Source organism: Brassica napus, chromosome A9 (genome assembly GCF_020379485.1).
Source record: "Brassica napus cultivar Da-Ae chromosome A9, Da-Ae, whole genome shotgun sequence".
Taxonomy (NCBI): Eukaryota; Viridiplantae; Streptophyta; class Magnoliopsida; order Brassicales; family Brassicaceae; genus Brassica; species Brassica napus.
The window spans coordinates 3,195,203-3,222,020 of record NC_063442.1 but is presented as its reverse complement, the minus strand read 5'-3'; the positions used below and the strand labels follow the sequence as shown (position 1 = coordinate 3,222,020).

At 39.8% G+C, this 26,818-nt stretch overlaps 5 protein-coding genes, 5 non-coding genes and 1 pseudogene across 10 annotated transcripts; 3 read left to right on the top strand and 8 right to left on the bottom strand.

Annotated features, from left to right (window-relative positions):
• Positions 1-20: 20 nt before the first annotated feature.
• Positions 21-437, bottom strand: LOC125577979 (annotated as a pseudogene).
• A 5,782-nt stretch (positions 438-6,219) lies between these two features.
• On the bottom strand, positions 6,220-6,383 carry LOC125578821. The gene has a single exon (XR_007316903.1). It is a non-coding gene; the product is annotated as a U1 spliceosomal RNA (small nuclear RNA).
• Positions 6,384-7,075: 692 nt separating this feature from the next.
• Positions 7,076-7,226, bottom strand: LOC125578887. The gene has a single exon (XR_007316965.1). It is a non-coding gene; the product is annotated as a U4 spliceosomal RNA (small nuclear RNA).
• A 267-nt stretch (positions 7,227-7,493) lies between these two features.
• Positions 7,494-7,657, bottom strand: LOC125578843. The gene has a single exon (XR_007316924.1). It is a non-coding gene; the product is annotated as a U1 spliceosomal RNA (small nuclear RNA).
• Positions 7,658-15,295: 7,638 nt separating this feature from the next.
• LOC111200843 (sm-like protein LSM4) lies at positions 15,296-17,171 on the bottom strand. The gene is made up of 7 exons (XM_022692260.2): positions 16,992-17,171; positions 16,840-16,881; positions 16,492-16,590; positions 16,300-16,377; positions 15,856-15,892; positions 15,668-15,775; positions 15,296-15,567 (listed from the first exon to the last, which is right to left on the bottom strand). The coding sequence occupies exons 1-7, from the start codon at positions 16,992-16,994 to the stop codon at positions 15,545-15,547; spliced, it is 390 nt and encodes a 129-aa protein (XP_022547981.1). The 5' UTR covers positions 16,995-17,171; the 3' UTR covers positions 15,296-15,544.
• LOC125578850 lies at positions 16,104-16,237 on the bottom strand. The gene has a single exon (XR_007316931.1). It is a non-coding gene; the product is annotated as a small nucleolar RNA snoR127 (small nucleolar RNA).
• A 45-nt stretch (positions 17,172-17,216) lies between the features above and the next one.
• Positions 17,217-17,288, top strand: TRNAE-UUC. The gene has a single exon. It is a non-coding gene; the product is annotated as a tRNA-Glu (tRNA).
• A 90-nt stretch (positions 17,289-17,378) lies between these two features.
• On the bottom strand, positions 17,379-19,551 carry LOC111200842. Its single transcript, XM_022692259.2, has 7 exons — positions 19,055-19,551; positions 18,902-18,985; positions 18,668-18,810; positions 18,258-18,328; positions 18,038-18,133; positions 17,775-17,867; positions 17,379-17,686 (listed from the first exon to the last, which is right to left on the bottom strand). Exons 1-7 carry the CDS (start codon positions 19,484-19,486, stop codon positions 17,601-17,603), a joined length of 1,005 nt encoding a protein of 334 aa, XP_022547980.2. The 5' UTR covers positions 19,487-19,551; the 3' UTR covers positions 17,379-17,600.
• Positions 19,552-20,374: 823 nt separating this feature from the next.
• On the bottom strand, positions 20,375-21,056 carry LOC111200464 (protein RALF-like 22). Its single transcript, XM_022691663.2, has one exon. It carries the CDS (start codon positions 20,933-20,935, stop codon positions 20,585-20,587), a length of 351 nt encoding a protein of 116 aa, XP_022547384.2. The 5' UTR covers positions 20,936-21,056; the 3' UTR covers positions 20,375-20,584.
• A 3,128-nt stretch (positions 21,057-24,184) lies between these two features.
• On the top strand, positions 24,185-25,262 carry LOC111200845 (40S ribosomal protein S21-2). Its single transcript, XM_022692263.2, has 4 exons — positions 24,185-24,358; positions 24,587-24,670; positions 24,756-24,888; positions 25,040-25,262. Exons 1-4 carry the CDS (start codon positions 24,219-24,221, stop codon positions 25,103-25,105), a joined length of 423 nt encoding a protein of 140 aa, XP_022547984.2. The 5' UTR covers positions 24,185-24,218; the 3' UTR covers positions 25,106-25,262.
• Positions 25,263-25,703: 441 nt separating this feature from the next.
• Positions 25,704-26,506, top strand: LOC111200844 (probable histone H2A.5). The gene is made up of 2 exons (XM_048739378.1): positions 25,704-26,001; positions 26,079-26,506. Exons 1-2 carry the CDS (start codon positions 25,780-25,782, stop codon positions 26,313-26,315), a joined length of 459 nt encoding a protein of 152 aa, XP_048595335.1. The 5' UTR covers positions 25,704-25,779; the 3' UTR covers positions 26,316-26,506.
• Positions 26,507-26,818: the final 312 nt, after the last annotated feature.

The window sequence follows — 26,818 nt, the reverse complement described above, 5'->3', positions numbered from 1 at the left end:
GAACTAAAGCAATGCTTTCATTGTGGCAGCAACCTGTCAGATAAGCCGACAAAACACGACAATGTTCAGAAATAACAACATGAAATTGATGATTTGATTACATGTCTCAAAGCAGCTTGACGCCAGCTTCCCTGACAGAATCAATCACAGCCTTGACTTTATCATGATACCTCTGCTCTTTCTTCATGTGAATAGCAACTGCTGGAATATCTTTGATCAAGAGTCTTTCCCCGAGGATTCTACCAATCTTTGAAAGTAGCAGCCACGTCGCGTATGACCCCCATTGTTTCCCTCAATGCTTTCTCATGCGACCTCGCTGAGCAAGCCACTGTGGCTGTTGGTCAGTGGATGACTTGGGCGTGGACAAACTTGTTCGTGAAGTGCATCTTCAGGACGAAAGGTTTGAGGTAGTCGAAGAGACGTGGAAGAATCACCATCTTTGTCTCTCTCTGTCTTACTCTATAAAAGTCTGCAAGGAGAAACGAAGTGTAACCCTTTAAGAGAGAAAGAGAATTTAATAGTAAACGTAGAAGAATCTACATCCTGTGTTTATAACTCTCCAGCATTTAACTTCTTTCAGACATTTCATCAAACACCTGGTTGGATATCAATCTAGTGAGAAGTTTGTTCCATATTCTCAAGGTTGAATCTCGATAGCCTGGTACTACGAAACTAATCTATTGTAAGAACTGTTAAGAATATTTCGAAAGTTCTAGAAATTCAACCCGGTTGGTACCTGGACTATGGGAAGGGACGGAGTCCGGCGAAGGGGGAGAGAGAGACGGAGAAAAAATGTCAGACGAGGACGAGATATTGGGTTTTGATCAAATACACATACTAAGCCCATTATTGGCCCATATTACTGGAAAGCTTTTGGGTAGTGAGCCCATTTGTTTCACTCTAATTTGAGCTGAAGTCATCTTGCGAGACTTGATATTTCAATTTTTCAAGTAATCTGAATATTTTTCAAGTACCTTTGGTTATTATTTTTATGTAATTTTGATAATTTATGAATAAATTGATAATATACCTTTCTTTTTCGTAACATAGATTAAAAATTAGCTGCTATATGCTTTGAATTTGGGAAATGACACTACAAACTATGGTATATTTACCACTATATTAAAAGTTTAAAACAATATTGCGTTTACAGCTTTTTCTCAAACTAGCCTTAATAAACTTGATATTGGTTTGGCTCACTTTGAGACAGTCTTTTGTAATAAGATGCGTGTGTACTGTGTAATATAACATTGTGGAATTCTTCAGTATTTTAATTAAGTAAACAATTTCTTTGGTTTTTAGTTTGGATGAACAGCTACTTTTCAGTTTCTATTAATTCCACATAACCTTCCCAACAGTTTGTTAACGTCAATATGAGTCATAACTCAATTTGGTACCATATAAAGTACAGCTTAGGGACATAATTGATCTACATTTCCTAATCTAGGATAAAACACCAACCTGACATTGTAGATGTGGAGAAGAATCCTTTTGATATATCTTTCAATACCGATTTGAGAGTCGGCCAATCTTACTCAGCGTTGAGCAACTGTAACGAGTTGTTTGGAATCGGACTCCAAGTCAGAGAAGATGTTCCCATATCCAAAGATAAAAGGGAAATTGCAATTTTGTTTGAAGAATGTGCATTGTTATGTTTGTCTTTCTTTATTTATTATACAAAAATTCGTTAAAAAGTTGTACCCTCCAGTGTTCTTTTTCCTGTCTCCACAAGTACATGACAAGAATATTACTTGCGTAAGTTAACAGTGACTCTAATTTATTTCACAGTTAAATGGCAGTGAGAGTGAAAGAGAGAAAGTCCCCCGCTTTCTCAGGGAACTGAACCTTTCTTCTTTTTACCCTATTTACACGTTTGCATACATATTTATAAAAATGACGTAAGCATTCAGTGTATTTTTTGGGTAACTCGTTTACAAATAAAAATAAAAATAAAAATAAAACAAGGTAATGTTATATAGAGGAATACATAAGAAACAGATTTTTGTCAGAGACTCAGAGTTAACAGAAGTCTTGAAACTTGAATATTCTGATATTAATATTAAGAAGTTAAATATTTTTACTTAGACACTATCAGTAATTCGGGAAGAATATCTTAATTCTTAACTCTCCAAAACCCTTTGTCAAAAAAAAAAATCTCACCTCTCCATGGAAATTATATTTACCAATGATTATAAGAACGAAATTAACCAATATTGTTCCATGTGTCCATGCCCATTTGTGTTCATAAATATCGCGTACCATTGCCAACAAAAGTGACAAACATCTAGAATACCTACCAGTGTTTATTTCAAAGCATTCTTATAGTATAAAGTTGTTCGATAGGGAATCCTTCGGTAAATTTCAACTAAGATCGCTTATGAAAATTATCTTCTCACCGGGGACGATTGCATAGTCGGGAAGGGGGAGAGACACACGTGTTGGAGTAGTAGAACACGTGCAAAAATATGATCAACATGTACAGATCTCTCATTAGTTCGCACGTGCCCTGCTTCTCCAGCAAGTGTTACTCACCCATTACATTTCTCTTGCATCAACTCCAAATAGCTTCCATGGCCACGCACATATATATAGCTACTTACTGTATAGGAAGATAGAGAGAGATGTTTATCTTGAAGAAAATAGTTAAGAACAAGTATATAACTTATAGTGAGGACTGAGGAGGCATGAACTTCCTCTTTCTCGTTTACTTATATATAGTGGGTTTTAATTGTTTGATAAAATGAGGCAGAAGTCTAAAATAAGATAAATCCGAAAATTCAAAAGTATTATAACATAATAATAAAATGGAAGTGGAATCAAAGTGATTGAGTATTGAAGTGGGTTTTCTTTAAATGTGAATAAGAAGTGAGATGGCAATCATATCACCAAGTCTTTCATTACTTTTAATAATGTTTTCTTTTCTTTGTTCAAATTTACTTTGAGGGAGATGTATATACAACATGCATGTCTGCATATATAGATTCGTAAAACAAGACTTGCATTAATAACTACTCCTACTCTTTTTAAAAGATGCATTTTTTGTGTTTCAAGCATATTATAGTTAAAATATTTTGTGATTATTTATTTTTCATAATTTCAAACCAATATTATTTGAAGAAGAACAATATCATTATTAACTAATAATAATCATATATAGAGAATGTCAGATCAGAATTTTAGTTTGAATCATATTTTTATTTCAAAACATTTACCTTTCAGAAACAAAGAGACCTTTTCCCAACATAATAAAACCAACTTTTTTTTGTTGGTGGAGAATTGCAAATTGATTATGCATGAATAAACATAGTTGACCTTTGACGAGGATAAGAGGATCAAATCATCGATTTACAAATGGACAACATTGGGTAGCTTGTAAGAATATCTTAAGCATTGTTAATAAATAATGAAATACATCATTACGCAATGTATGTAATAGAGACAGACGGTAAAGATAGGTGAATAGCTATGTCTACTTAGTACTTCCTGCCACCGAATCCAAGTTCAAGTCTCACTATTTTCCCCAGTTTTTACTTCATCATGACGTCACCACAACTACAGTTTTTTTTTTTGCAACTTGGGTTTGAACACAACTATAGTTATGAGATCACCATATTATTACCAGTTTAAAATCTTATAATTAAGAGCGTTTGGGGTTTGAATTTTCCGTGTATACTTGCCAGCATTAACTACGTGAATACTCACATGCAACGCCGAATAATTAAAGTGATGGTTTACACGGAAAGGAACGCAGTGATAAGAAAGGAACGACGATTAAATCACTTTAAATGTAGTGTAGCCTTTCATTAACGACAATTAAGCGTCCGACTAATCCCGATATTCACAATGACATGGTAGTTCATGCAATCCCATTAATAATAACACATTCAATCAAAACCAAGTGACAAAGTATTTCATGCGACGTGTTTGCTTTAAAATAAAAACCACACCACTACATTTAAGTTTTCCAATAAAGTATAATTAGTAGAATTAGTAATCAAAGTTTTAAGCAACTTTCTCTAATACGCTTGATATTTTTAAGACATCAAAACTTGGTTTGACATGGGGAAGAAATGAAATAATTAAGTTACAAAAAAAAAATGAAATATTGTTGTTGTATAAAAGAAAAAAAGAAGAAAATGATGGTGAAGAGTGAAGATCTGAAGAGAATGCGAGATGATGAAGAAGTGACGCGCGGAGACAGTAACACAGAGAGGAGTGGGTTGCGTGTTCCTCGCGAGTTTCTTTCTCCTTTTTATCTTTCCATTTTCCTTCTTTTTACCATACCCCATAGATAGTGAGACAGAGACTTTCTGTGTCTTGAAGAGTTCCAATGCAATACTTTTTTCTTTACCACTTAGACACTTAGAGCATCAGCATTAGTGAACCCCTTGGAAGGAGTTCACAAAGCATTTTTTTATTATTTTTTTTTTTCTGTTTGATTTTTGTTTTTAAAAAAAAAAAAAAAAAAAAAATTTATAACCGGACCAATCGCGGGCCGCCACGTGTCGTGGGGCCCGCGCTACAGTGATGATCCGGGTTCAGTGCAGTGAACTTCTAAGAGAGAGGTTCATTGCTTTTATTTATTTTAATATTTTTTTTTTTTCGAAAACTGTGTGAACTCCCCATGGAGTTCACTAATGCAGATGCTCTTACTGTTCTTGTCTTCTCCCATTATTAACAAAACTAAAACAAACCTTTATGATCTCTATATTTTATAACATTAATATATTTGTAGCACATAGTCAACGGTAGCCCAAGTTCAATGAGATGCATGCAAATTGTACTAGAGTTTGCCCTATTTGTTTTTTTTTTCCTTAGAAAACATGTTTTTTTTTATGTTTTAACCCATATACATAATTATCTTCATCTTCACGTTCTTATTAGTTATAGAAAATCATATTTGGGATTGTCGAATCTAACAGGGATCAATTCAATCATTGTTACATGTTTTAAAGCATGAACATCGAATCTTAGTCGATAGATCTTGTGATATGTGAAAAAGGGAAAAGAAAAGATATTTGTATAACTAAAAGATTTCATTCTTTATAAAAGAAAAAAAAAAGTGCAGTTCACTGTCACTTAAGTTCTGACGAAAATGAAGTGAATCGTTCCCCCCCATGTTTATGGGTTTGGGTTTTCCCCTCTGACGTCGTTGCTTTCAACACACTGTTTCTCTGTCTCTCATTTCAACAAGCACATTTTATTTGTTTACAGGCTCGCACACTGCTGTTTTCTATATCATTAATAACTAATTAGCAAATTAAAAGGCATTTTAACTGAAGTAGGGTCGTTGGTGACTAAGAATGATTAGAAAAAATATCAAAACCAAAACAGAGATAACCGTAAACAAACTAGAATAATATCAAAGCCAAAACTGATATAACTGTAAAGAGAGGAACTCAAAAATCATTGGGTTAGTCTTCATGCTCAGCTTCGTTCTTGAAGTCCCTCAACTCATAGAGGTTGTTACGGTCTTTGTTGGCTGCAATCACTCTTAGCCAACCCATCCCATTGTGCTTCTTCAAATACTTCTTTGTCAAGTACTTGAGGTATCTACAGTTACACACAAAAAAAAAGTGCTCAAGATAAATCAAAGATTCTACAATTAAAAAAAAAAAACTCTACCAAGATCTTAGCAGCAAGACTCAAACCCCACAAGATGAACAAAAAAAATCATTATCAAATCCATTGCTAAGAGCTATAGCCAAACATCTTACTTAGGCAAAACTAGACGAGATGATTTAGATTTCATCAAACCTTTTGGAGAATTGGCCATCAGAGGTGACGGTAATCTTGCTCTTGTCACGAATATATGATCCATATTACATACGTTTCGGTGTTGTTACTATAACCAGTGAAGAAACAGCGAGAACAAGGGATTTAAATTCACTTTAGAGAATCTCAAGCACACAGAAAAAGATATAGACATCCCAAGAATAGTGTCTTTATGAAAATACATACTAATTTACTTTTGATGCAGCTTTAAAAGGAGATAAGAATCAGGTTTTTCAAACTGGAAAATTATATAACTTTGATGTCTTCTACCATCTAACAATTGGGAGTGAACTTAGTTTTTTTGTCTACCTTAAATCAATAAACAACTTCGTTTTCTGCATATGTTATTGCTCTCGAGACTGTAATAAACATTCGATTTATAGAGGAATAACAAACAATAATGACTTGAATAAATAAACCAAATTCAAAGACTAATAATGTATGGTAGGGACCGCGCGTACGCAGGCCCCCTCTGCCACAAATAATGATGCAGGCTCTTCCACTTGGGGAGACCTTAGGCTAAGCACCCATCCTTAGAGTGCAATGGAGGTCACTAGCCTAGGCCACTCGTCTTCTTGATCACGAGTTGACCCCGTCCAGGTAAGTGATTTGAACGTTCTCTCCTCTTCTCTTCTTATACTCTGCTCGGCGTGTTATTCATTTTATGTTTGAGCGATGTGGGACTTGTTAGTAGCACATGTCACTCGCTCAAAAGCTTCAAACTGTTATACACATGGCGAGATGTTGTAAGCCCTGTTAACTGTTTGACAATTTCTGGTTACATAACTTACATTCCTGGATACTCAAACACAAACTGCATATTTGCTATAACGATTATTGTCTTTCACATGAATATTGAAAAGCAGTTTCTTTCATCAGAAACAGAGCAAAGTTTAATCAATCGGTAACTTCTATATATATATATATCAGAATAAAGAGCTTCGTCATGAAGAGTCAAGCAAGAAAGACATGATAATGAGTACTGTTAACTTACGAACACATTTTGCGCTAATGAAAAGTTGAATTGTTTGTAGACCGAATGTGGCAAAGCATAAACCAACACAAAACTATGTGTTGATCAGTTATTAGCACTGAGTTCTACTCTTAAGATTAGTTTTTTTTTTTTTTGCTTAATATGGTTTAGTGTTTGAATTGAAGTTCTTTTTGTGTATTATGAACATAATTTTCAGTTTTAGAGATCATGTAAAGGCAATGCAATAAACATGTAAAGACAGTGCCTTAACAACGTTTTGACCAAGGCTAAGAATTAAGAATCAAAACTTGAACTTGATAATTGTAGGGCTTTACCCCAAAGGGAGCCCTTCCAGAAATTCTCGAAGGCCAAAGACAAGCTAAGGCCTAAGAGGGGGTTTGGAAATAGTTTTCAACCAGCAATAGACGCGCCTCGGTTAGTACCTCATTAGCTGCGTCATTGCCCCAAGCGCCAAGATGACTTTCAACCAACGACTGCGTCTCTCTTTTATAGTCACCAAATCCATCCTACTTGATATACATCTCCGATGTGGGAGGACAATTAATATAGCTTGACATACCAATTATTATTATTGTCATGCTCTCTGTAACTGTCGTTGAAATTTCAATTCTGCATAAAATACAGCAAAGTTTTGTAATTTGTTAAAACAAGAAATACGATATCAACAAAGTAAGAGGTTAACAGTTACGAAAATACAAAAAGGTTCAAAGACTCGTAATGTATGGTAGGAGCCGCGCGGACGCAGGCTCCCTCTGCCACAAATAATGACGCAGGCTCTTCCACTTGGGAAGACCTTAGGCTAAGCGCCCTTCCTTCATGTGCAATGGAAGTCACTAGCCTAGGCAACTCGTCTTCTTGATCACGAGTTGACCCCGTCCAGGTAAGTGATTTTAACGTCCTCTGCACTTCTCTTCTTATACTCTGCTCCGCGTGGTATTCATTTAATGTGTACGCGATGTGGGACTAAATGCACTACTCAAACAAGCTTGAGACGGCAAAATTCTTTGGTGCGTTTACATATATGGGCCTGACGGCTATAGGCCCAGTTAAGTGTTTGGTAGTTGCTCCTCGTTAAAGCATACATCATAGTTGGGAGAATGTGTTCTCAAGTAACAATCAACCAACACACCAAATGAAAAGATACTAAATATGATATGTGTTTTGTTTCTGACCTAACCTCATCCGATGTTCCTGTTAACAAGGGCCAGCCACATATCATCAAGAGAGCCATCAAACCAACTCAAAAAGACCATTGCTCAGTCTCAAACGAGAACGTACAGATGTTGTGGAGCCAATGAGTGGTATACAAATAATCTTACAAAATATGCGGCCCAGTGGCAGACTTCAAGCTTTAGCTCTACATTATTATTAGACCAGCTACGAGGAGAACCCCAAGACTTCACTGAATTTGGCTTATAGTAATGTTTTCATATAGCTATTATAAGAATCTTTTAGTAAAAAAAATTAGAGAAAGGTTTCTCCCAGACACAGCTACCAAGGTTTCTTTTAACCGCTGGACCGTTTCTGTTCCCCGTTGACAATCCAACGGTCTCTCCTTGCTGATTGGTGCAGAAGTCTGATCCCCTTTCTGAGATTTCAAAAAATTCCTTAGAATAGAATTATCCTGTGGTCCGAAGCGTAATCTGTGGGACAAAATTCCGGGTTCTCCCTGCGACTCCGGTCGACAGGCCGTCTCTCCGCCGGTAAGCACCTCCGACGACAGTTTTCAGATGACAAGTCTATCTGATATTCAAGGAAGAACTCTATTTCAAGCATCTCCCTTCCTCCTCGATGCAAAGAACCAGTTTGGTTTCTAGTTTGCTTGGATCAAAATTTTCACTGGGGTTTCCTAGTACTGATTTCGCGCGTGACATCAAGGTTATCGACTGCAAATACAACCGACTTTCTTTGTGAGTCGGAGAGCGGGGCTCTCTTTGTCCCCATCTATATATTTTGTCTTGGGGGGATTCCTCTGAGCTGTAGGGGACTTTAAATTACTGATTCAAGGAATGGCTCACCGGAGAATCTCGTCGGCGGAGAAAGGGAAAGGAATCGATCTAGGGTCCCAACAACCGGCCCGCTCTGCTCATGTCAAAGCCCCTCTACCAGAAAACGACGAGCTCTTGAGGAAGCATGCTCTGACGCTGATAGGAAGAGTTACTAATAAGACAGCTCAAAAAGTCTGGTCTCTAATACCATTCTTTACGGAGCACTGGAAAACTGAGTTCAAACCAATAGGCTCGGATCTGGGAAATGGCTTGTTTCAATTCCAGTTTGAACTAGAGTCAGATCTGCTAGCAGTGCTGGAACAGCGCCCTTACCATTATGCTAGGTGGATGATCATACTACAGCGTTGGGAGCCCACTGTCTCCCCCAGCTTCCCCTCTCTAATACCATTTTGGGTTAAGGTGCAAGGACTTCCGGTACACCTGTGGACAGAACCCATTATCAGAGTCATCGGCCAAGATATAGGGCTCTATGAAAAAGCAGACATTACGTCCCTCTCAGCGAGAATGAGAGTTCATGTTGATGGGCTACTCCCCCTGCTAACTACATCTGTAGTTGATTTCCCAAATGGTGACTCAGTCACTACAACTCTAGTCTATGAACGTCTCGACAAGCATTGCACAAAATGCAAAAAACTTGATCATGACGTGAAAGAGTGTCTAGTGGCTAGAGCAGAAGCCAAAGCGAAAGAAGCTTCTCGAGATGGAAACAGCAGTAGAATGGATGTGAACCAATCTAATGGGATAGACTCTACAAAAGCTAAATCAAATATGGTGGAATCGGGGAAACGATATGAGCGACCATACCAATCCCCTACTCCACAGTCTCGTCGAGAATATGATCAACGCCCAGTGCACTCATCTAGAGACTCCATGCGTCAAAGAGCTTACAAACCACATTCAATGACCTGGCAGGAGAGAGGCTCTCAACGACGTTCCTCTCAAGCTAGAGACAGGGGCAGAGTGGAAAGAATTCCCCGTGAGCTTTCAACTCAGAGACCCCCTCTAGCTCCTCCCACCCGAAGTTATTACCGGGAAGTCTACAGGGCAATCCCGGAGGTAAAGGATACAGCATCAAGCGCTTCTAAGAGCGCCTCTAAGGCATCTGAACGGGGGTTTCCCCGTCAGGAAAGGCGAGATGCTATCCCTCAGGAAGTATATAATGAAGCGCTTGGAACAGCGAGAGAAGCTATGATGCAGTACACTTTGTGTGCAGATCCCTCAGAAAGAGAAGCTAGAAAAGAAAGAATGAGGAAAGCTGAGGAGAGTGGACAAATAGACAACACTGCCCGAATGATAGCTCGTTCTGCAGCAAAATCAACTGCTGAAGATGATCAACCGGCTTCTCCTCCTCCACGCCCACCAGTGCTGCAAAGACTAGGTCCTAGCCCTAGTGAGAAAGTAACAGAACTAGGGGATTCCCTGTCTGATCACAGTACGCGATCACAGGACAGACTACCTGTTACACTCCGACTCGGACTACCTGAGGCGAGACAATCGATTGGCGAGGAAATGGACTCTCAAGAATTGAGGAGCTCTGAGAGATTACCAGCTTCCCAGAGACTAGGGCCACCCCACCCTCGCGAACCTGCTTCAGTTGTAGTTGCTCCAGCGACCAATCAGAGGAAGCCGGGACGACCTCCAGGAAGCGGGAAAATCAAGGAAAAGAAGACAACCTCTGTCGTAGCTCCAAAGAGAAGGACTGTCTCCCAGAAACCGTCGCCAGTCCGCAGAAAGTCCCCATCAAATGTTACCCCCTCTTCAAAAGTGACAAAAGCCAACAAACCAAAAACAGGAACCTCACGCCGAGGGCCGCAACAGAGTGAGCAAGGGACAACCTCTGAGAATGCGCCGATCATCAACTTGATTCCCAAATCAACTAGACGCAGGATGGATTTTCGGGCTCCATCCCCCCCCGTTCCTTAGCAATAGCAAGTTGGAACTGTCAGGGGTTGGGGAATCCCCGGACAGTTCAAAGATTGGGGGAGATATCTAAGAAGTTTGGCCCTGATATCATCTTCCTAATGGAGACAAAGAACCCCGATGACGTGGTGATCAAGAAACTCGAGCATTTACATTACGACAATCACCACTTAGTCTCGCCGACAGGCCACGGTGCCGGAGGCCTTGCTCTGTACTGGAAGCAAGGATTAAACCTGCATATCTTAAATTCCAATGCTAATGTAATTGAGGCTTTAATAGATTTTGAAGGGAAGAAATTCTATGTCTCTTTTGTCCACGCTAGTACTGATAGAAATGAGAGGAATCTCTTGTGGGATCGGTTGGTTACAAATGCCCTCACCCGCGACGATGCTTGGATGGTCACGGGTGACCTCAATGACATTATAAGTAATGAGGAGAAGGAGGGAGGTATTGTCAGACCCGAAGGTTCCTTCACCGACCTGCGTACGTTCTTCTCCGAAGGAGACCTATTTGACATACCTCACTCGGGAGACCCCCTCTCGTGGCGAGGGCAGAGAGGCGACCATCTGGTCCGATGCAGATTAGATAGAGCGGTCTCTAACACACTTTGGGCTGAGCTCTTCCCCATGGCGAGATGTCAGTACCTTGAAGCCGACTTAACGTCGGACCACAAACCACTTATCACTCTGTTGGATAATGGGGCAAAGAGACGGAAAGGACTCTTCCGATACGACAGGCGATTATGCAAGAATGAAGAGGCAAAGAGAGTTATAGTGGATTCATGGCAGAGCTCTCGAAGCGCGTCGGTTATGGATAAGCTCGCATCTGCGAGAAGCGCTATCTCTGCTTGGAACCGCGAACAACAGAGAAATAGCCAAGTCATTATAGAGCAGAAGAAAAGAGAACTGAATGCAGCATTGGCTAGTCCAATAAACGACACTTCGCTGATCCAGGACATCTCCGCAAAATTGAATGCTGCATACCGTGCGGAGGAAGAGTTTTGGAAGCAAAGGAGTCGACTCTTGTGGCTGAAACTCGGTGATCGCAATACCGGATATTTTCATGCTATTACTAAGAGTAGAAAGAGAGCTAATGCGTTCTCCGTCATTGAAAAAGAGGATGGACAGATGGTTCATAAAGAAGAAGAAATAGTGGACGTCATTGGCTCCTATTTTCAGACTCTATTTACTTCGCTACCGGGGGAGAGGGAAGCAACGATCAGACACGCCCTCAGACCTATGATCACAGAGGAGGAGAATGCAAAACTCACCTCAGTGCCAGCGGCAGAGGAGATTCGCGAGGCAGTCTTCTCGATTAATGCGGAGAAAGCCCCGGGCCCAGACGGATTTTCAGCGGGTTTTTTCCACACTCATTGGACAGAGATCGGCCCAGATATTGTGAAGGAGGTCCAGGGATTCTTTGTCGGGGACACACTGCCGGAGAACATTAATGATACGCACCTCCGACTCATCCCTAAGATCAATAACCCGCAGAAAGTTTCAGACTATCGACCCATCGCATTGTGTAACGTTTACTACAAGATTTATTCCAAGCTAATCACTCGCCGACTCCAACCACTGATGGATAAGCTTATCTCGGAGAATCAATCGGCTTTTGTTCCTGGGCGAGCCATAGGTGATAATGTGCTGATCACCCATGAGGTACTCCACTATCTTAAAACCTCAAAGGCGGAACAAAGGTGTGCGATGGCGGTTAAGACTGATATGAGCAAGGCGTATGATCGCCTTGAGTGGGAATTCATCTCGCTGGTCATGCTTCGGTTGGGATTCCACCAGGCATTTGTTGACTGTATTTTACAGTGTATCTCCTCAGTTACATACTCCTTCCTCATTAACGGCTTGCCTAGAGGGAAGGTAGTACCGAGTAGAGGTATCCGTCAAGGAGACCCCCTTTCTCCCTACATTTTTATCCTATGTAGCGAGGTCCTCTCGGGATTATGTAACAGAGCGCAAGAAGATGGATCTCTCAAGGGATTGCAAGTAGCAAGGGCTAGCCCTCGGATAAACCATCTACTGTTTGCGGATGATACGATGTTCTTCCTCGACGCAAACATTGACAGTTGCACAGCGCTCAAGACCATTTTGGCGGACTATGAAACGGTCTCGGGTCAATTGATCAATAAGGAGAAATCCTCTATCACATTTGCTAAGAAAACCCCGGCGGAGTTTAAACTACAGATTAAAGAGGAGCTTGAAATTCAGAAAGAAGGCGGGACCGGAAAATACCTCGGAATGCCGGAGCACTTTGGCAGAAAGAAAAAGGACCTATTTGCCTCGACCGTTGATCGGGTGAAGCAAAAAGCTCGTAGCTGGTCAAACAAATTCCTCTCGTCTGCGGGAAAATTGGTTATGATCCAGAGTGTGCTAACAGCTGTGCCTACGTATCCCATGACTTGTTTTGAACTTCCGGTATCGCTATGCAAGCGCCTTCAATCAGCAGTCACAAGATATTGGTGGGATAGTAGTGAAGACACTCGAAAGATGGCGTGGATTTCCTGGGATAAAATGGCTCAACCAAAAGCTATGGGAGGTTTGGGCTTCCGTGACTTCCAGAGCTACAATTTAGCTCTCCTTGCCAAGATAGGTTGGCGCTTACTACACAATCCTAATTGCTTACTTGGACGTGTCCTATTTGGCAAATACTGTCAGGAGAATGATATCCTCATCGCTAAGGAAGCATCAGCTATGTCTCATGGTTGGAGGAGCATACTGTTGGGACGAGATCTGCTATTGGAAAACATGGGATGGCTGGTTGGAAATGGGAAATCTATCCAGATTTGGCAAGATCCCTGGTTAAACCCCTGCCGAAAGGAAAGGCCGATGGGACCTGTGCGACAAGATTGTGTAGATCTTAGGGTCTCTTCACTGATGAAAGAGGAATCCTTCGAATGGGACCTGCAGAAATTACGGGTGTTTCTCCCGGATTATGAAGAGGTGATTCAGCGACTAAAACCAAGTCAAGCGGGGGCGCCAGATAAAATGGCTTGGCTAGGAACACGTACGGGAGAGTACTCAGTTAAGTCCGGGTATTATGCAGCTGTAGACAGGAATCATAACAGAGACGCGCTAGTTCCTGGTACAAATTTTGACTGGAAAAAGAACGTTTGGAACCTAGATGTGGCTCCAAAAGTCAAGATGTTTGCTTGGAAGCTACTGAAGAAAGCTTTGCCGGTGGGAGAGCGTTTATTTGAGAGACATGTTCCAGTGGACCCTCTCTGTAAACGGTGTGGAGGAATTGAATCTATCACTCATCTATTTTTGCACTGTCCGTTTGCGCAACAGGCTTGGAATATAGCGCCTTTTGTGACGACACTGGAGAGTAGCGGAATGGTAGATTTAGCTGAGAACTGGACAGCAGTTGTTACCAGATCTTGCCTTCCCCCGTCGGGAGTAACAAGTGAGACCCTTGGCCTCTGGATTCTTTGGAACCTGTGGAAAGCGCGAAACAAATTCGTGTTTGAAGGTCATTCGGGTACGCCGGAGGATACGGTCTCGATAGCAATCGCTTTGGCGCGTGAATGGGGATCGAGCCAACAGGAGGCTCCAGCTCCCTCGATTGCTCGAAGCCAGAGGAACCAGAAGAAACAGAGCCCTCCCGGAACGATGGTCATCAGATCGGACGCTGCCTGGAAGCATGGAGGATCCTCGGCGGGTTTGGGATGGGTCATTCATTTGCCAACAAACATAAAGCTGTTCAAGGCAACCGAGGACTATGTAAGCTCCCCTCTTATGGCTGAAGCCCTTGCGCTATTAGCAGCTATTAAAGAAGGAGCCCACGAAGAGCTGAAGTGTGTAGCTTTTGAGTCGGATTCGACGGAACTGATTAGTGCTGTTAACTCGAACGCCTGTTCGCCAGTTATCTACGGGATTGTCGCAGACATTCTCTCCTTTGCTTCTGTGTTTGATTTTGTTTCTTTTTCTTGGATCTCTCGAGAGAAAAATGGTCAAGCGGATAGTTTAGCTAAGTCTGCTTTGTTGGCAGCTGAAACCGATGTGGTTGATGGGGTTATTCAACTCCCAACTACCAGACTTTAATTTGAATGTTATAAAATATGAGTTCCAAAAAAAAAGTAATGTTTTCATATACTAAAAATTAAAGACAACAAGACTGAAAGATCTCAACAAAAAGAAGAATAGGCCAAGAAAGACCAACAAAAGAAAACAATAGCAAACACAATGCACACCTAGTCGATACCTAGTAAAACCGAATCCTCTTTTGTATCAGAGTCTCAGCGTAGTTCACAACTTCACATTTTACCTTGGATAGTAAAATAACGAATAAACCATTAGGAAGAACAATTTGTAGTTGACCAAAGAAGAGGAGCTTGCAGGTCCTAAACCCCCACCACCTTCTTACAAGCTCTGTGTTCGAAACACACACAAGAAAACAAAGATACGGCGATAGTTGAGGCCACGGAAGATGTGGAAGAAGAACACACTTTCTAGTCTCTTCTTTGGAAGAAAACACTTTCAAGTCTCTTCTTTGGAAGAAAACACTTTCTAGTCTCCACTAAAATCATGTGGACAATTTCTAACATACATAACTGTGCTTTGTGAATTCTTACATCGTAGAGATCATTTGTATTAAGCATGTTATGAATAATTTTATATTATACAGAGATAATTAGTCAGCTCTTTGGATAGCATGAAATATAGCATGAAAATGATACATAAAGGAAAAAACAGTCAAATCATATTGTAAAAGCAATTTTATCCCCTTCTAATATAATCAAACTAGTGCAGCAACAGCAGCAGCAAGAGAAGCTAGCAGCGATAGGAGCCAGCTAGAAAACACAGAGTTTTGTCCTTCATAAGTTGTTGAATCATCAACCACGCCCACGCCCTGCTCCTGTTTTCACAACATATTATAATTTAGCTTAAATGCCATTGTAGCAGACAAAACTATTAAGAATAAGTTAATCAAAGATTATGTGACAGACAGCTTGTACCTCTGTTGCCACTCATCTTAGCCATTGGAGCTCCTCGGCCTCTGCCTCTGGCCCCTCCATCATCCATACCACGTCCTCTTCCACGTCCTACCCCTGGTGGTTTTCTATCTGCACATATTTTAACCACGGTTGGTAAATGATAAGCAACGGTTGAAAAAATGCACCATGTAGATATGAACAAACTATACCTGTGCGGGTCTTCTCCTCCTGTACTTTATCAATCACCTGAGCAGAGAATTCAAGTCAACATCAGTAAAAACATTCTAGGTTGAAGAATCTTGTACAAGATGTAAGAACAACATAAACAGAGACAGCTTATGACTGTCACTTCCAGATATCTAGAGTATTGTTAACTGAATATATTTGATCACAGAGGACACAAAATATCCTATATGGAGCTACTGGCTTCAGAAACACAACACAAGTAAGTCAATAAACTGGTCAGGCAAACACCATTCTCTGTGATATCGTCTAAGACGCGCTACAACAAGAGGCAAAATCCCATTTTCTCAAACAGGGTTAATGCCTCTTGGAGCACATATCTGATTTGGCTAAGCATCATCACTCCAGAGCAAGAAGAGTCAGAAAAAAAAAACAAGATCAGCATATACATACACAAAAGAGTATATTACCTCATCTGGAACACGAAGGTACTTAATAGTGTTACCACGGATATAACATTCCGGCATCCTCCAAAACCTGTCTCCATCCTACAAGCATAATCAAACATATCTTAGTGTCAACCACACAAAAACTTAAAAGACGAAAATAGAAGGAAAAAAAAAATGGAAACTTTGTATGAATATACGAGAGAAGAAGATAACCTTTGATGTGCAGATAACTTCACGCAGATGGATGTTCATCCACGTATCGCAATTTACTAAATGCCCATTGTATGTCTCTCCATTCTTGAGCTCCACAAGCTACCATACCAACAACGATTCCATCATCAAAAAGATGTACACTTTAAGATAATAAGTACACCAACTAGTCCTAACGCAACATTTTAAACTTAAACAGTACCTACTTAACTTCTGCTACCACAAGGATTCCATCATCATAAAGATGTAAACTTTAAGAGAAAAAAAGAAGATCCTATGCACCTAAGTCCTAACGCAGCATCTCAAACTTCTGATCTATATGTTATAATCAAGTGTCGAAGTTTCACTTACCATGGGATGTCCTTGAGCAGTCTTGAGTAGCGAAAGAGGAAGCTACAAAACGCAAAAACATAAGCTAAAGAGTCAACCTTTGAAGTTATACCGAAATCAACACAGTACGAAGAAGAACCGAAGATTCAGTATAAGCCCAGGAAGCGACTTACCATCTTCTCCGGTCAGAAGGTTTAGAGATCGGTAAAGAACCCGTAATAGAGGAAGAGAAACAGAACAAAACCCTAACAAAGAGAGGAGAAACCTTGTTGGATTCAGACAGTTGGATCTCTAACTCGATCGGTGATCTTTTAGGTCAAATAGAAACTTTATAATATTCACATTGTTTTCAATAGTTTATAATTAGTATGTGTTTACGTTATGTAGTGTTCAACAATTCCGATGTCGTCCAGCGGTTAGGATATCTGGCTTTCACCCAGGAGACCCGGGTTCGATTCCCGGCGTCGGAGCTTTTTTACTTTTTAGACTAAAACTCGTCTTTTATCAATTCTTCAGCTAAGCCTATCTGTGGCCGTTGAAACCGTTATTTTAAGGTTACCTTTAAACTGTTAATGATGCTTGAGCAATTAATTATCCTTGAGTATACCTTTATCAATTAAGTTAATAAGTAATTTCACTTGATACATTAACTTGTTCACATTGCTTCTACACCTGCTCTAAATTAGCATCCAGCTCCCACGTTCTTGAACCTCCAACATCTCCAGTAACTAAATCTTGAGCACAGTTTCAATCATGTACAGACTTGTAATGTGTGAATGATTTCAGCAAATGAAAAGCTGATAATCAGGTTCTCCTGCTCCTCCCACATTCAAGTAATTGACATCAACTGTACTAGTTCCTAGATCATCTAGTGAAGGAAGACAAATATAAACCACAAATTTTTAGCAAATACAGGGTAAATGAGATGAGAGAAGGCTTAGAGAGTTGTTTCAAACCTTCGTAGATAGTTCTTACAAACTTGACATAGTTAGGGATGAGATCTCGGTATATGATTCCATCTGGATGCGCATCAAGTACCACAAGTACACCTATGGATCAATCAAAGAACGGTAAAGTTACAATGGCTTCTCGTGATTCAAATGAACATAAGGCAAGGCAAAGTTCTAAAATGAACATGCGTAATCAAAGACATGTTAACATACGTTCGTTAAAGGAAGACTAATTTTCCTACTTTACAACTCTCAGGAAGGATAGATACCTGGAGCAAGCCAACCTGGACCAGATTTGCTTGGTAATGGTGCAAGCCAAAGGATGTTTCTTAAGTTGATGGAATCACCATACTTCACATCAGATCCTAACAAAAAGAAGATACAATCATCTTACTGCAAGAACGAATAAGGGATTATCCGTGCCCACCTTTCAGTTTCAAGAGAATGCAAGAAAAAGTCCAGTCACACACGGACAAGAGAAGAGATTACCTCTCTGGCAATATCCCATGTTGTAAGGAAACAATCTCTTGTCATAAGCCGGATACTCTTTAGCATGAAACCTGCCAATTTCTTTTCATCAGCAAAAGATACTAATCAACAACACTCGCTAAAATCTACTTTAACCTTACACCAATCTATAAATTGATATTGCAACGTCTCAATTCTTTACACGAATACACATAACCAACTCCTAACAGAACAAGACCCTTGTTTACTCCAGTTATAACTCACAAGACTATTACAAGAACCCATAGTGTAAGTCAAGTCAAACACTCGCATACCATACACTCATCTTCTGTTCATACACAAACACACACAGAACATGACCCTTGTTTACTTCAGTCATAAGACCATTTCAAGAACCCATAGTGTATAACAAGGAAGCCAAGGTGACTTACAATATCCCAAGGCGTCCAGATTCTGAAGCAATAAACAGATGACCATGGAACAAATCATATCGACTCAACGAAACATTGAGTCCTACACTCGGTCCCCTAGACTCAATCAGACGAAACAAGAACTCAAAATACGAGTTCACTTCCTGTTCATTGTACATCATCTCACATTAACATAAACTCTGATTAAAAAAAAAACACTAAACAACGTTTAAAAAAAAAAGAAGCTAATAATACTTCAGCTATGAAGTGACGGCCATAAGGAGTTCTCGTGAGTTGACACTTGCTCGTTCTTGATCCTTCCACATTAGTAGGAGGAACCTACACAACAAAGCAACTCAATCAACACTTATCTAATCAACAGTAACTAAGTAAACCGTCGAGACGAACCGGGATCATATTGGGATCGAGTGCTCGGTGAATTGAACCGGGATCACCTCCGGAATCAACAGCGAGACGAGCGAGCTCGAGAACCGCCTCCGGTGGCCGCCAGACGAGAGAATTCTCATCCTCCTCCTCCTCTTCGAACCTCCTCCCTGAGCAGAGTCCAGTGCGAAGCGAGCATCGTCCCGAATCAGGTATAGGTTTACGCGGTTGGAAGGGGACGAGGAATTTGAGGCACGAGCGGAGTTCTCGAGAGACGGCGGGGTTGACGGTGTACGCGGCGGAGGAAGGTGGTGCTAAAACGGCGAGGAGATCGTCGGCGGTGGCTTTCGGAAGCGAGGAGGGAGAGTGGGAGGCGGAGAGTTTGAAGGAAGTGGCGGCTGCGAGGGAGAAGGAGATGAGGATGGTGAAACGGAGAGGTGCATACGAGTTCACCATCGTCGCTTCGCCATCGATGCGAAGAGTTTGTTACGGAAGCAGGTGGAGTAGGCAGGCTTTTGTCACACTTCGGATAAGTGTTGGGCTTTTATGGGCTGATGATAGGCCCATGTTTACTAGATAAAACAGAGATGGCCATCAACAACCAAATACTGTAGAGAGATGTTTTGATTCTGACTTTGTTTTCAATCTTATATTGTTTGAGTCTTGTCTTTTAGCTTGATTTTCGTTTCTGTTGTTGCTTATTCTAATTTGGCTTGGAGTAGTTCATTCATGTCATGTCATTTAGTTTTTAGTTCAATTCCAGGGCCACTTGTTTTTATGGAAAGATTGTGAATAATGATTAGTTCATGAGTTCTAGTTTTAGATTAGTTCTCTCTTTAGATAATAGTATATTTTCTTCAGGTTTTTGCTGGTTTTAAGTCCCCCTTTTTAAACTTTGTTTCTACAGATTTTGTGTGTGTTATTATTACGTCGGCTTTTGTATTCCATCTTGTATGTTTCTATTGAATGCTAAATGAAATTTAGACGAAAAAACTTTTCTTTCGGTAATCATCAGTTATCAACTTTTCTTGCATTAACAAAACCATTCTTATTGTCCTATAAACATGCATTTGGGTGGCAGACGAAGTAATTGTCTAGACGTTATGTTCGTTCGATCCATCTAAGGACACCTCAAGAATTTACTTACAGAAATAGTTCATGAGATAGGTTCACTGTATACATCGAAAAGATTGCCATCTTGGCAAAATTATCTATGTTCATGAATAATTGTGTAATATTTACTAACTTAGTCTGAGGTAAAAGGAAAGCTAGTTGCCATACAACTAGTAGTAGTAAGTAGTTTACCAACGAACAAATCTTCATCACTAGCCTTGTAAACATATATAAGCAAATAACTATTTCAATCAACGAGATTCCAAATTAAATGTGATTACAAAACGAAAAGCATAGATAAACATATGCATACGTTTTGTTTAACAAGTTGACAACGAAACCATCACATCCGTATCCGTCGGTGAAATAACTATAGTTATATTTAAAACAAACACAAACAAACAACACAAGAACGAAAGAGTAAAGCAGGAGATTCAAATTTCAACGTCTGCACCTCGTGATGGTGCTGCAACCGCGGCTGTAAGGGTTAGCCTGAGCGCCACGTTGGCAGTTGTAGTAAGATGCGCCGCGTCTGGAACAAGGAACACTGTTCTTCCTCATTGCACCATAGCTAACGTACTTCTTCGAGGCTAAAATGCGCCTGCTGATCTCAGAGTCGAGTCCAAACTCTTCTTCTTCCGGTATGCAATCTGCGATTGATCCTCTACAGTTAGAGGACGATCCGGTTTGGACCATGAATCCTAACGTGTCTTCGTAACCGCTCGCTTCGACCCCCGCGGTCACGACCACGAGAATCGCGACTACAACGTAGATCACACGAGAGCTCACCATTTTTCTTTCAGACAAGGAGGGCTTAAGGGTTGGTCTATTTAGTCTCTTGAAATTAAATGAAATGACTTAGAATGGACATCTTCTTGGTTTTATTTACTGAAACACCATCGCTTTTGATATTCTCTTTGGAATATTTTTGGTATATACAATTCAGAAATTAACTTGTTGCTTTGTATATACGTGTTGGATTAATAAACATAGGTTAGGGTCATCATGTTACATGTATATCACTACTAGTGCTCAAAAGGGTAATCAACCGGTGACTTTATTTTTGTTTTTGTTAAAAATATATATATAGAACTTCAAAACAAGCCGACAAAATGTACACAATGTGTCAGATTGGTAAGAAGTAGAACCAAGGGCATGGTTTGGCTACGACTGGTTGACTGGTTTGTCAAATTCTTTTATCTCCACCGACGATTTGACCAGTCTCCCTTAAAAATACTCGATCGCGTCGGCTCGTTTAATTTTTAAGAAGTTGAATCCAAATGAAGACGTGTATGTCACTCCTTCTAAACACCACCACCTACACAACTACACGATCAATTCATCCCTAGGGTTGACAAATTACATACCAAACAAGCAAAGTAAACGATTTTCTTAATAACATTAAAATTTTTGCTGTGTTTAAACTCAATTCTTGGTAAAGATCGATTAATCTTTTTTTTATCAAACCACTTAAAGAAAACCTAGCTCTTCCCTAATGGTGTTCCTTTCATATCGTTCCATTTATTAAAGTATACATACATTCATTTGCATACTACACGTAAAAATCTGTGAGAGTAACAATGATTAACTGATGATTTGTAGTTTCAAATATCAATTTTTATTAAATATTCACATTCCGCGCGCCAATACATAGGAACAAGATGATAATCGCTGGTTCTCTCACCAGCTCACAAACCATTAATATTATAGTATGCTAAATATGAGTATACTATCTAAAAGACAAATAATCAAATACTTTTTGCTGGTGACCTTAGTTTTGAGGTGATTGGAATCTAACTTAGAAGCATTATGTTGGCTTGATTAGGTGGGACTCGAGCTGCCGACACAATTATAGGTGTGCAAAGTAAACGATTTTCTTATATAAGCAAAATAACATTAAAATTTTTGCTGTGTTTAAACTCAATTCTTGGTAAAGATCGATTAATCTTTTTTTTATCAAACCACTTAAAGAAAACACAACTCTTCCCTAATGGTGTTCCTTTGATATCGTTCCATCTGTTAAAGTATACATACATTCATTTGCATACTACACGTAAAAATCTGTGAGAGTAACAATGATTAATGATGATTTGTAGTTTCAAATATCAATTTTTATTAAATATTCACATTCCGCGCGCCAATACATAGGGACAATATGATAATCGCTGGTTATCTCACAAGTTCACAAACCAATAATATTATAGTATGCTAAATATGAGTATACTATCTAAAAGACAAATAATCAAATACTTTTTGCTGGTGACCTTAGTTTTAGGTGATTGGAACTAACTTAGAAGCATTATGTTGGCTTGATTAGGTGGGACCAGTGCCGTGCGAAGAGTTTCAGAGGCCTAAGGTAAATTTTAAAAATAAACTTATTTACAACTATAATGAAAACAATTTTGTAATATGATATATCGTTTTCACCAAATACACAAATCTAACCCTGTAAAAGAATAAGTTTATGTATATTAGTCTACTATGTGGAAAGGGTTTTTTAAAAATAAGCCTAAACCATTAGATTATAAATTTATTTTAAATTTTGGGGCCCTAAAAAAATTCATATTAATCGGGGGCCTATGGCGAATGCCTTTTTCAATACACTATAGGCACGCCTCTAGGTGGGACTCGAGCTGCCGACACAATTATAGGTGTGCATAGAACAAAAGTTTAAGAGGTTGTTGTGGTGTGGTTCGTCCACATGCCACTTGATTTGGTATATAAAAAACTAGTATGAAATTAGATTACTGATATTTTACATTAGTGGTATAAACAAATTAAACTTTATGCAAAACTCTTTCTTCTTGGTCTTGTAAAGCGGTAAAAGACACCGGAGATTAGGGGAAACAATAAGATTACCAAAGATATGAAGAATCTTGTTATCCACCTTTTAAAATATAGGAGTGTGAGAAAGGAGATGGATTAGAAGAGACAAGGAGGAGCCCATAATTTTGTCAATATATAAATTATTAAATAATCCTAAAAGTTGTTCATGAATTTTATTTTGCCACAGAACTAGCAAACAAACATATAGATATGCAATTACTTTATGAAGAGACATTAATGGGAGAGTATGATTAAACCCAAGATTAATACTATAAACCAAAGTATTGGTTTGTTATAAGTCACAAGTGTAATAATGATGTTTTATATTGGTGTTAATACACGATTTGGTAGTTTAATGCAAAGAAGCTGAAGGCAATGATTTTGCCGTGGAAGTGAGTATTTTGTTTTAAGCATTGATAAATCAATGATTGTTTGGCTAGAATGTAAGATTGTAAAGCCGTATAGTGTTGTTGTTGTTAGCTCTAGTTGTCTTTCCCTTTTTAGTCCCAGAGTGAAAAGTTTAGTTCTAAAGGAACTAAAAAAAAAAAGAAATGGTATCGAAGCGTAGTATAATTCTCACATGCAGTGCCAAAACTTTTATATTTCATTTAGCTATCGTTCTATTTTTTTTGCTAACCGAGTATCCTGGCCCCATCGAGGTGGTCCAGACTAGAGACCGAAGTGAGCAAGGACGCTGCCAGGGCATCACCATGTGGCTCACCGTGTAACGGTCTTCGGTCTCGGATGCTGCAGCCCATATGTAAATTCCGCAGTGGCCAAGGCTCGAACCCAGGGGCGGGCACTCCAGCTGGAGCTCCTATACCACTAGACCAAAGCAACTTGGTTAGCTATCGTTCTATAACCACTTAATGACTAAAGACAATGCATAACTAGAATATAGTATATAGATTAATTACGGAACCATCCTTAATTTTTCTTTTGCTAATGTTCATTGTATATTTGAAAGCTTAGCTATCAAAACTTCTCTAAAGACATTACTTTATGGAATGCGATGGAGTGGTAAAATCCATTCACGGTGAAACCTTTGATATACTCAAAATTTTCTCTCTTTTTTTGAAATATGTATCTGAAGCAGTTTATGTACCACATTTGACGCGAGAGAGAAATAACCACTAACTGCATGCCATGAACAAGCACATTCCTGATTCCTGAACCACACGGATCATGAAGTTGATCGATACAGATTTGCGAAAAATATGGAGTTAAATATATATAGACATGGGCCATAATGGGCCACAAGTATGGCGATTTTTATGGCAGGCCCGTTTCAGAACTTAGGGTTGTTGGCGAATATAAGCGCTGCGGCTTCTCCGACAGGTCGTTTCTCTTCCGTTGCCGCACGTCCTTGGCTTCCCCTCTCCTCCACAGGTAAAAACTTAGACACACTCTTCACCGTTTCTGTTTGTGCTGTTCGCGTGTTGGTCAATCCTTGAGCTCTCTCGGTTACTATAAGCACAAGAGTTCTGTTAGATTTTGCTGTCTCACTGAGTTTTATCGCCACACGATGTCGTTTAATTTCTTGGATGTGATTCCTTAATGTAGTTAATCGTCATTATTGTTAGTTCTATTCTGATACAGTCGAGTGTTTGGATTTAGATTGGTCTATACACTTGGAGCTAAATCAATCAAGATGCAGAACGAAGAGGGTCAGATCACAGAACTATACGTTCCTAGGAAATGGTTAATACACCTTTTCTTCTTCTTATTATGATCCCCCTACTTGATCAGACACACTGTTACTAACGATTTGGTTCTTGTTCTACAGCTCTGCTACTAACCGGATGATCACTTCAAAGGATCACGCCTCTGTTCAGCTCAACATTGGGCATTTAGATTCTGATGGCATCTACACCGGACAGTTCACTACCTTTGCTCTCTGCGGCTTTGTTCGTGCCCAGGTTAGTCATACACTTGTATTATCTAATTACTAATACACTCTGGATGCTTTGTCCTTATTTCAATCAAAGTTACTAGCTTCCTATTTAAAAGCAGATGACTTGTCTCTTAGTTGATCATTAGTTTTAATTTAAAGGATGAACTATATTGCAGGGAGATGCAGACAGTGGCGTGGACAGGCTGTGGCAGAAGAAGAAGGTCGAAGCCAAACAAATCTAAAGATGCTTTATTAAAGCTGTCGTTCTCTTTTGTTATTTAGTTGAAAGAAGGATCATCGGGTTTACTGAAGTAATCATTTTTGCTTGACCCTTGGTTATAACGCTATTGCTTGTCATACATTTTTCTCTAGTGTGAGATACTATAAACCTTTCTCATTCTCTAGTTCTCGATTTAACCATCGAGGAAAGATCACCTATTATCAAAGTAAATGTAAACCAGACCAAAATGCTATTATATTCTTATTATTATCTGGTTAACCCAGCTCGAGGTTGCTTCAGGTGTTGTTGTGATGAAGAAGCTTTAGAAGATAAGAGCTGAGAATCTTTTAAACTCTCTTCCTTGATCAACTTTTGAAACTTACCGCACGTGTAGTAAAAGATTGTTTAGCTTGTGGTGGTGTGGGGGATGAATCTAACGGCTGAGATTACACGAGTGTTTTTATCATCCTCCTTCCTTTGCGGCTCCCACGTGTAACAACGGTATACGTCGACTCATTGACCGTTGGATCAAAACCAACGAAATACAAATCCGAGCGGGGGTAACTTCATCAACACTCGGATTGCCAGCGTGGCAGTATACGGTATATAATAACTATAAATAGACGCACATTATTGAATCCGACTTAATCCAAAAATCGTAAACCGCCACTAAACCGGAAAAGGAAATAGTTTCCGATGGAGTCACCAGCAGCAGCAGCGAAGCCGGCGGCGAGAGGAGGAGCAGGAGGAAGAAAAGGAGGAGATCGTAAGAAGAGCGTCACCAAATCCGTCAAAGCTGGTCTCCAGTTTCCCGTCGGCCGTATCTCTCGTTACTTGAAGAAAGGCCGTTACGCCGTCAGGTACGGCGCCGGTGCTCCCGTTTACCTCGCCGCCGTTCTCGAGTACCTCGCCGCCGAGGTATAATCAATGGATTCGTTCGAAATGAAATTAAGAGTTTTGAATTTGATTGATTTTGACCTAAATCTCTGGATTAGGTTTTGGAGCTGGCGGGGAACGCGGCGAGGGATAACAAGAAGAACAGGATAAACCCTAGGCATCTTTGCTTGGCGATAAGGAACGATGAGGAGCTGGGGAAGCTTCTTCATGGAGTCACGATCTCAAGCGGAGGTGTTCTTCCTAACATTAACCCGGTTCTGCTTCCCAAGAGAGCTGCTGGTTCTGAGAAAGCTGAGAAGCCTGAGAAAGCTGCTAAATCTCCCAAGAAGGCTTGAAATATTGATCTAGAAGAAGAACATCTTGTTTTCTTTTTGGGTTTAGTGATTATGTAGGTTGCCTTTTGTGTGTTTATCAATGAATCCAATGGAAGATTATGTTATTGAAGCTATTTTGTAATGAAAGAAGTAACTTCTCGGTAACTTCTCAGTTTCAGTCTAATGAAATCTATTAGATGAATTTCTTTCGAGCTTTCATTCTTCTTATCCACTCACTGAAAGAAATTGAAAATTTAATGATCTTTAACTGAAATCGTATTGTAATTTACTTAGACGAAGTCAGTGGCATTAATCATAGTAGTTTAGACTAACTTTTATTGTTTTGTTTGTAAAATATGGTATTTTATGACTTGGGCGGGTGCACTAGACTAGAGACATGTTGTATATGTTTGCTCTTTTTGGGTTTTATTTGGGTCTAAATGAAAAAGCCCATTAAAACTGAACTTGCGTACATGATGTGTCCCTAATGGGTTTGCTTTACTTTATTCAACCAGGACTTCAAC

What these genes read in the sequence shown, in the direction of transcription:
- LOC111200843 (XM_022692260.2), bottom strand. An exon ending in CTGCTCAAGGACATCCCATG is followed by an intron (nt 16,591 to 16,839) that starts GTAAGTGAAACT and finishes TTGGTATGGTAG; the next exon opens with CTTGTGGAGCTCAAGAATGG. An exon ending in ACCTTCGTGTTCCAGATGAG is followed by an intron (nt 15,893 to 16,299) that starts GTAATATACTCT and finishes TTCTCTGCTCAG; the next exon opens with GTGATTGATAAAGTACAGGA.
- LOC111200842 (XM_022692259.2), bottom strand. Translation starts at nt 19,486, where the DNA reads ATGGTGAACTCGTATGCACCTCTCCGTTTCACCATCCTCATCTCCTTC. An exon ending in TCGATCCCAATATGATCCCG is followed by an intron (nt 18,986 to 19,054) that starts GTTCGTCTCGAC and finishes TTTGTTGTGTAG; the next exon opens with GTTCCTCCTACTAATGTGGA. An exon ending in GCCGTCACTTCATAGCTGAA is followed by an intron (nt 18,811 to 18,901) that starts GTATTATTAGCT and finishes TACAATGAACAG; the next exon opens with GAAGTGAACTCGTATTTTGA.
- LOC111200464 (XM_022691663.2), bottom strand. Translation starts at nt 20,935, where the DNA reads ATGGTGAGCTCTCGTGTGATCTACGTTGTAGTCGCGATTCTCGTGGTC.
- LOC111200845 (XM_022692263.2), top strand. Translation starts at nt 24,219, where the DNA reads ATGGGCCACAAGTATGGCGATTTTTATGGCAGGCCCGTTTCAGAACTT. An exon ending in GCTTCCCCTCTCCTCCACAG is followed by an intron (nt 24,359 to 24,586) that starts GTAAAAACTTAG and finishes GTTTGGATTTAG; the next exon opens with ATTGGTCTATACACTTGGAG. An exon ending in CTATACGTTCCTAGGAAATG is followed by an intron (nt 24,671 to 24,755) that starts GTTAATACACCT and finishes CTTGTTCTACAG; the next exon opens with CTCTGCTACTAACCGGATGA.
- LOC111200844 (XM_048739378.1), top strand. Translation starts at nt 25,780, where the DNA reads ATGGAGTCACCAGCAGCAGCAGCGAAGCCGGCGGCGAGAGGAGGAGCA. An exon ending in TCGAGTACCTCGCCGCCGAG is followed by an intron (nt 26,002 to 26,078) that starts GTATAATCAATG and finishes TCTCTGGATTAG; the next exon opens with GTTTTGGAGCTGGCGGGGAA.